At 38.2% G+C, this 9,405-nt stretch overlaps 1 protein-coding gene across 8 annotated transcripts in view; it reads left to right on the top strand.

The window, feature by feature from the left end:
* Positions 1–307: 307 nt before the first annotated feature.
* Positions 308–9,405, top strand: part of nbeaa (neurobeachin a) — a 162,573-nt gene continuing 153,475 nt past the window's right edge. For 4 of the 8 annotated variants that reach the window (XM_051120764.1, XM_051120766.1, XM_051120762.1 and 1 more), the window contains exon 1: positions 310–1,160. In XM_051120764.1, the coding sequence (XP_050976721.1) occupies positions 858–1,160 (303 nt within the window). In that variant the 5' untranslated portion in view covers positions 310–857. Of the gene's footprint in view, positions 1,161–9,405 lie in introns of all 8 variants that reach the window. The other 4 variants (XM_051120760.1, XM_051120765.1, XM_051120763.1 and 1 more) reach the window with 2 other exon arrangements.

The raw sequence follows: 9,405 nt of genomic DNA, 5'->3' as shown, positions 1-9,405 counted from the left end.
TAAATAGTAAAAATACTGCTTTTGTTGTTTTTTGAATCAAATAAACACAGAAGAGACTTCTTTAAAACATTAAAAATCTTACTGTCCAAAAACTTTTGACTGGTAGTGTATTACATATATGGTAAAAAAAAAAATATATATCATTCAGTGACATTTTTTTCCTTTCTTTCTTTTTTTTTTTTTTTTTTTCAGTGGGCAGTTACAGTTGTTTCATGGCATCTAATAATTTAATGTATGCGTCTATATAGAATTTGGATTTCAAAAATAAACCTAGCATGAGAAATATATTTATTGAAGTTATGTGAAAGAGTCAGAGAGAACGTCACATTATCATTACATCATTGGACAAAGGCATTATTTACAATTGTTTAACGGTCCAAACTAATCCGCTATGATTTTTTTTATACTCTACATTACCTAAATCTGATTTGCCTAATGCCGGGACACCTATTAATGGGACGCGCACACGTGCTCCAGCTTGGTTACCACCTTTTGATTGACAGTCGGGCAGCAGCACGCAGGCGTGGTGAGCGCTCCCGCAGACAGGGGGCGTCAATATGGCGTCCTGAGAAAGACAACACAGCCCGACACCGCACCGATCTTCGGCTGACATCGGGAGGAGAGAGGGACCGTTTCGCCAAACATAAGACGTGATTTCGTCCTGTGCATCCCTCTGAACGGCCGCGAGCATCGGGTTTGGATGTGCACATCTCGGAGGAGGAGGAGGAGGACAGCCTTGTGACACCTGATCGAGAATTTTCCTTTTTCATCTGTATTTGATGCTGCTGCTCAGTGCTCGGTGATACAAAAGCAGGTGAGACCGAGGCGACCGCTCCTTTTAGGGATTCGGGTCGGAAATGTCGAGCGAGAAACCGGTTTTGGCACCGGGTTCCGCCTCGCTCACGGACCGAGAAGCCCCCACGCCACCACCAGCAGCAGCGACAGCAGCAGCACCGCCGGGTTCGGGGCAGCAAGTCGTAACGGGCTCCGTTACCGGGGACATGATGGTGTCTGGATCGGGCGCCGTGGTTCTACCGGCCGGGGTGATAAACCCCTCGGTTCCGATCCGGAATATCAAGATGAAATTCGCCGTGCTCATCGGTTTGATCCAGGTCGGGGAGGTTAGCAACAGAGACATCGTGGAGACAGTTTTAAATCTGGTAAGCATCTGCATACAGTCTACTGAACGCGTGTTTTATTTAGATGATGTCATATGAGAATTGATTTCTTGATCAAATGCACGAAAGCCAGAAATATTCCCCGGAGGAATGTCACCCTGTCTTTTGTTGACATCCCAGTCAGATTCATCACTACCAGCTTCGCTTTAGGCTAACAAAATATCGCGCACATAACGTCATAATTCATTTTCCCAGCGTACTATTGCACAGTGATCGCTGCGTTTATTTGCACTGCCAAATGACAGTGTATCAACACGCCGGCCTGCAACAATGACTCGCCAAATAAGGGAATGCATCTTTTCTCCTAGCGGAATATGCTATTAGATTCACAATTCTCGCCTTGGCGACATTCTAAACCGGTCTTGGGTTATTAAACGCTATTTCCCAATATGGATTCCGTTTTTCATATGTAAATACGACTGGTGGGTAGATGTTAACGCGACGCAGCCATACATGGATTAATTCCCATAGATGTACAGCAGTGTGGGTGTAATTAATATTCAGAGCGCGTTAACGTGTCGTCTGTTACTCGTTATTTTTAAGCTTTAATGGTATGCTGTTTGTGTTCTGGCACCTGTTATATCCTCATCTGTGTCGGGTTATGTTCGATATGGCTGCTGGTTTTGCTCATGGAGGCCACAGGCTGGTGAGCGAGGTGGATTAAAGCGGGCTTTAACTGAATTCTTGTTATGAAACGGCTTAGAAAACGTATTAACACAGATTCGGTAATGCGCGCTGCTGCATGGGATGCTGGGAGGACCGTTGTTTTGAAGGAAGGGATGGAGTGTTTCTTTGCCGACGTCCTTATCAATAATTACAACTGGCAGAGCCAGGCCTTCTTAAAGCGCAAACGTACATGTCACAACGTTGCAGTTAAGAAAACTCCTAAAAACCACACCTCGAATATAGAACGTCAGTATGCGTTCTTACTATGAAAATTCCAAAATGGAATGTTTTAATCTTTACATTTCTATAAGACGTCAGAACGCAGAGAACGTTTTTTTTAAGCTTACAAACCGGCATAGTTCAGTGGAACTCACATTTACCTTGATTATATATCGTTTGTGAATGGAGGAATGGGTGTTTGAATGGTTGAAAAAAAAAACCCCGTTAAACTGAGCTTGCGAGAGTTTGACAGGAAGACAGGTTTTCTGAGGTAACCACTTTTACCTCAGGACAGATTTCACTTCTAAAAAGTTTTGAATATACATCGTGAGAATAAAGGTATATTTAGTATCTGACCCTAAAACGGCGGACGGGGGAAGTTGTAAGTAACCTTTAAACAATGTTTCTGCAACATATTTATCACGTTAAGCATCTCGACATCTGTCGTGGGATAAAAACATTATCGCAACCATTCCACGACTTGCCGAAATGTGTTTGCAACGCTTTCTAGGTAATTATACGCACTATATAGACCGTAAGCGTTCGATTTACGGTGACAATCACTGCTTACTGCAGCGTTAAGGTCGTTTACTTTGTAATAGAAGACGTCGGTCATGGAGTTTCCACTGGATCGTTAAATTTTGAGTGCTGGGTGTTTTAAAACATGGCAGTGGCGAGTCTATTGAAGGGATGCTGCAGCGGTTGCTCTATGCGCAGGGATGCAGAGTTCCTGTAGCCGTGCATGTGGAAGCAGGTGGCGGAGGAGGAGGAGGGTGGGGGTTGCTGCAGTGGTGATGTGCTCTGAAACCTCGAGCCAACGCGATATAAACTGGAGAGAGTAGCGCAGCAGCACAGCGGAGAGGTGTCTCGATCTCTCCCTGGTTGGAGATACCGGCGGGTCATGTGACTCCATAGAGTTCGGGTTGAAACTCTAACGCGATTTCGACTCTATGCTCCGCTTTAGAGTTTATAAAACAGATTTTTTTGTGACTAGAATACCTAAACAGTCATAACAGAACATTTCCAGTTTTATGAAATGGATGTTTAAAAATATTTGGGCCACAAAACCAGTCATAAGGGTCAGTTTTGTGAAACTTAATCTAAATATTAAGAAAAGCACCTTTAAAGTTGTCTTAGCAATGCGTATTACTAATCAGAAATTTGGTTTAGATGTACTTACGGTAAGAAATGTACAAAATATCTTCATGGAATATTATCTTTACTTAATATCCTAATGATTTTTGGCATAAAAGAAAAATTGATCAATTTGACCCATACAGTATATTGTTGGCTATTGCTACAAATATACCTGTGCCGCTTATGACTGGTTTTGTGGTCCAGGGTCACATTTGTGGTCTTTAATGTACCAGTATGTGTAGAATTATTTGTATTTTGGCGTATTAATCCATTAATCAAAATTGAAGCAAATATATACACGCATGTGCACAAATTTTAATACGATTTTATCCTCCAACACTAAAGCAACAAAAACACTACAGTATTTTCCCAAATGTGGAACTGCAACAAATTGATTTGCATAAGTGAGGAGGAATGGATTGATTGTGGTGATGTGCTTTGTGGACCGCATATTGACTGCTTCAGTCACAATGGAGATTTATTTGTGAAATGTGCATAAATAGTTACAAAATAGCATAGTGACTAAGATTATTGTTACTGCAAGTCGCCACAATCCATCAGTCATTAATACTCTACGTGCACAGAAATTCTGTATTAATGTAGGACAATAGGAACAATGTCTGTAGAAATTACGGTATTTTGGTTGCTTGTATCGCATTAACATTGTGCTCTAGAGAAAGAGCATTGCATAGTGTTTGGCACAATGCCGATACACAACTGTAGGTGGGGTAGACCTTATGTATTATTCAGCTTCGTCTGAAACCGCTGCTTGTGCCTGAGCACAGCCAATATCGATTGATGCTGAATGCCATTTAGCAGAGCAGATGTACCGATCACCTTAATTAATTGGCGATTCCGCAAAAGGTCTTGGGAGAGGACTCATTCGTTTCAGGAAAAGAGATACTCAGAGCGAGATTCACTTTTGGTCTGGTTGTTCTCCTGAAAGCGTTTGAGTTTTCACATGACGGATTGTTTCTGTAGGCCTCGTTCCTGGCAGTTTCTCAAGGCTGAGGCCTAATTTAAGTGTGCTAGATTCAACAGCCCATTTTTTTGCGAATCTCTCTACTTGCTATTGAAATTCAGACCAGAGAACACATGTTGTGGAGCACTGCTGTGAGACCCTGAATGTAATTAGACTCGTCCTCAACCTCGTGGCCTTACAGTGGTATGCCAGAGATCCCCGCCACCCAGCTTCAGGACAAATGACACACGCAGGAGGTGTTGGAAACGAGAGGGCTGATCTTGATCTGGCAAAGAGATGAAAGAGTGTCCTGCACTCTTAAAAATACACGTTCCAAAAGGGGGGTTTTCACAGTGATGCCAGAGAAAAAAACATTTTGGGTTTTCCAAACAACCTGACAGTTCTTAAAAGCATTTTTTTGTTAGTGTGCAGGACATAACTAAAAAGTTTTTTCCACTATAAAGAACCTTTTGTACAATGGAAAGATTCCAAGGTTCTTCATGAAACCATACACTCTTAACAATAATGGTTCCAAAAGGGTGTTTTTTGCAACATTGCCATCATTTTTGGTTCGCTTTCAGTGAACAGTTCCTAAAAGAACCATTGAAAATCTAAATAAACTTTTTTGCCTATAAAGAACCTTTTCTGCATTTGAAGGGTTCCATGGATGTTCAAAGTTCTTCACAGAACCATTGATGCTAATAAAGAACCTGTAGATGAATGTGTGACCTTTTTCTTGAGGGCAGTTATAATGTGCTAGACAACATGCAAGCATGCAGACGGACTTTAAAACACATGCTCTAGATTATTATGAGCAGATGATGAGCAGCCTAGCTACCAGATGTATTTTAAGACCCAATTTCTTACTGTAATCCTACCGCTGGTCTATTTTCAAAGCACTTCTGTTTGTGCGCGTAGGGTCAGAGCGTCTTTTTTATTTAGCGTGGATCACGCGAAGACTTCCCTGACTGTATGCAGAGCTCACAGCTCCCTGTGGAACTGACATAGTTACTATTGTAGTCGCAGCTGCAATCTTGCGGAGTTCACCCTCAGATAAATCAGGAAACAGGCTTCGTCTTTTTGCTTCTTGTACTGTATTACATTAATTCCAGTTTGTTTTACACGGTTACTGGAAATAGGTAGGCTGCAATTATAACATTAGCGGCAATTCGGGTGCACGGCGAGGGAGTTGCGACGTTGTTTATGGTGCGGTAATTTTATTTGCCTTTCTTTGATGCGTGGTCGTCCTTCACCTCCCGCCATTCAGTTTCTCCTGTGAGAGGCACACTGAGCCAATCTGCTCACTGTCTGTTGTTTCTTTTTCCCCTTCTCCTTTTCGCTCTCTCTCCCCACGTAACGCACACACATGCACAGACTGCCACAGAGGGCCTGACGTTTAGACTCCCCTGCCATTAGCAAAGCATCATAGTTGCCATGGAAACGGCACCATGGGATTTTGCTGCTTGCTTCCCACCATACCAACTGTTGTCATCTCTTCTCGGCCAACTGGATCGGTTATGCGATCTGGACAGGAGGATTTGCACTGTAGTTTATTTGACACTAAAGATACTGGCGTGTAAATGTAGTAAATATTTAAAAACCAAGCAAATGAGTGTATTAAATTTCATTTTAAAATTCTGACCATCAAGTATATTGTCTGTGCACTGTGAAATTATAAATACTGTGTAATGCAAAGTTTTATTTATTATTATTATTATTTTGTTTATTTTATTTACATTTGTTCAAATTTTTTTTTTTTTACTGTCAAGAACAGTAATATTTTGAAGTGTTACTAAAATTTAAAATAACCCTTTTCTGTATTAATAGAGTTAAAATTAATCTATTCCTATTCTTAAAGCTGAATTTCAGCAGCCGTTACTCCATTCTTCAGTGTCACATGATCTTTCAGAAATTAGTCTAATATGGTTATTTGCTTTTTAACATTTTACATTATTATCATGTTAAAAAAAGTGCAATTTAAGATTCTTGAGGAAAGTGTCATAAATGTTTCAGGATTCTTTGATAAATGGAAAGTTCAAAAGAACAGAATTCATTTGAAATGGACATCTTTTTCTTCTAATAAATGTAAATTTTGATCAGTTTATTTTGGGTGAAAAAATCTTGCTGACCCCAGACTAGCAGAATTTTTAACTAAACTGTTATTGTAATGCATTATTGAAAGTTATGTTTTTTAGGGCCCTATGAAATTTCATTAAAATAAATTAATCAAAAGCATTTTAAATCAAAAGCAATCTAATTAATTGAAAAATAAATAAATAAATTTACATTTTTATGGTAAATAAAATCTGGTAAATGTTTTTTTCTGGTAAATATTCATTAAAAAATGTTTTAGTAATAATGTTATTATTAGTTGTACTACTATGTTACATTAAGTAAATATTTCAGTCACAGTTTCTTTAAGTTAAACCGAACTTTTTTTTTGACAGGCTGCTACGCAGGTTTCTGTTTGTGTATGACGACAGTTTTTCTCAAAAAAAAGAAATGTAAAATTCTCATAAACTTAGCAGTTCTACAGATGATATTTATGTGTTATGTACTTGTATATTGAGGTGGCGGTGGCTGAAAACACAGCGAGCGTCACACATGCTTCAGTATTTGTGTAGGAAATGAAACTGCTCATCTGTGCTGTTCATTCAAAGTCACACAGGATTCATATTCAAATAGTAATTTTGCAGCTTAATATTCATAGACACTAGTCCATATCGCATTTTGATTTGTGTACTAACCTACTTTTTGATTTATTCATCCAAAATTTGGCAAATTCCCTGACATTCCGTGTTATACAGTAAATTCCATATTATGACTGGACTCCGCAATTCCGTCTGTGTTTTCCGCATCGCGAAAATCAGGGCCCTACATTTGTGGCTCTGCTTTGAGGTGTCTGTTTGTGTCTTAAATACACATTAGGAGCATCTCTCTCCCCCTCTGTCTTTCTCTTTCACTCTCTCTTGTGGCTGAGCTGTTGTTGTCTGTCCAAAGGGATCATCTCATTATTCACATCCACTCTGCAGAATCACCAAGGTCAGGATGCTGTGCGCAGTCAGCACAAACAGTCCTTGTTGGCCACAGAGACGGCAGCACAGCTCTATATCGTTCATTCGGTCTCATTCAGGACGTAGCCATGCATAGAACGGTGTGATACAGCACAGCCACAGCGTAACACAAAGAGCACACAAAGCTTCCTTCCACAGGATCTGTAATCTCTAAGGTCAGAAGAGCACAGGGGAGCGTGAAATGGCCCAGCGCAGGTAGCCTATAGGATCTACAGAATTAAACAACAACAGCGGATATGAAATCAGGCCATCACAATGAGATAAGCCACATAATCAATTAATTAATCATTTACTGTACATTTATGTTTCAGAGATCCAGCAGATGTGACAGTAGCTAATGAATATGCGAACAAAGCTGTGGTAATCTTCTTTACCTCCTACTGTAAGACTGATCTCTTGCTTTAATGAAAGTGCTTGCATTAACCTGTGACAGTGCTGCGTCATCGTTCAATGCTGAAAGCTTTCAGAGAGCAGGAGATGTGTGCTCTCTGCGCTGCTGTGGTACAGTTAAAGGCCTTGTAAAATGTAAATTGTAGTTTGTGGCTTTTAGTGCATGTATATTAGCTTTGAGGTCATGTGTATGCTAGTATTCTCCAAAACATTGACAAAATACAGTTTTAAGAGATGTACACTACACCATTTAAAAATGTAGGGTTGGTAAGATGTTTTTAATGTTTTTTTAGTCTCTTAGGCCGACAAAGGCTGTAGTAATTTGACAGTAAAATCTTGTTAAAAATTACAAAAAAAAAAAAAAAAATATATATATATATATATATATATATATATATATATATATATTTTTTTTTTTTTTTTTTTTTTTTTTTTTTTGTAATTTATTCCTGTGATGGCAAAGCTGAATTTTCAGCAGCTATTACTCCAGTCTTCAGTGTCACAGGATCGTTCAGAAATTATTTTAATATTAGGGCTCTATGAAATCTGTTTTATTTTTCCCAAATTTTGTTTATTTCTTTCCAAAATCTTTTTTTTTTTTCAAAAATTTTCTAGACTAAGCTTTAATAGGTAAATTAAAAAAAATATTAATCAGAAAGCATGTATAAGTAATTGAAGTCAGGAAACATGCACAATTTAACAGCAGTTTATTAAGTTTAAAAAGTTTAAGTTTAAAAAATGTAATTTTAAAGCCTTTACAATAATAATATTTTTTGCAATAATTTTTCATTCATTCAATTTCATTTAATTAAATGTTATAATCAAAAGCATCTTTACTTAATTGATTTTACAAAACAAAAATAATTTTATTTTATTAATTTATTTTTTAGAAATGCTGTGTGTATTTACGTTTTTCTGGTAAATTGTTTTTTTAAATTATATTTTAATAGTTATTTTACTATTATTATTATTATTAGTAGTAGTGCTATCATTACCTTAAGTAATATTTTTCTGTCACGATTTTTTCAAGTTAAACTGAACTTTTATTTTGACGGGTTGCTGTCATTTATTCACGCAGAGACACGCAGAACATTCAGGATTCTTATTTAAAGTCTTTTGAGAATTTAATATTCAAAAACACTAGTCCATATTCTGTTTTGATTTAAGTGCTCTGACCTACTTTTGATTTATTCATTGAAAATTTGGCAAATTCTGTTACTTTCCTTCGGAAAATTGCATTAAAAATATTGTTGACTCATCTCGCACTACAAAGAGTTTTGTCCAATCATATGCTCCCTTGAATTGGAATGTTCCTCTCTAATTACTAGCAAATAGCAAATCGTTTTTAAAATCGGCTATGACGCAACTAGAAGCTGTTGCTGCAACAAAAAAGATCTGTCCTTCAGTATTCCCAAAATTACTGTTTAAATATAAATTGCTTGAGCTTGATTTGTAACATCTGTCTTTGTGAAGACCTTGAGACAGGAATTTCATTAAACCTGGCGGTTTCATTAGAGCCAAAGTGCATACAGGCAGGGTGCAGCTCCTGGCATTCGTCATCATTGACTTCAATCATTAGTTATGTAGATGGAAGTGATCCATACTCGCAGTCTGACACGGAGAATGCTTTGTGAGCAGTGTATAATGATAGATTGCATTCATAACACGGTGCAAGGGCCACTCTTTTTCTTCAGCAAAAGTGCTTTATGAATCACATTTAGGCGCATATTTCTTTACTTGCCAGTTCTGTGAAAAAAATGTGTATATGCAGTAAGTCACA

Source organism: Labeo rohita, chromosome 10 (genome assembly GCF_022985175.1).
Source record: "Labeo rohita strain BAU-BD-2019 chromosome 10, IGBB_LRoh.1.0, whole genome shotgun sequence".
NCBI classification, from domain to species: Eukaryota; Metazoa; Chordata; class Actinopteri; order Cypriniformes; family Cyprinidae; genus Labeo; species Labeo rohita.
The sequence above is the reverse complement of the archived record's forward strand: the minus strand, read 5'-3'. Positions and strand labels throughout refer to the sequence as shown.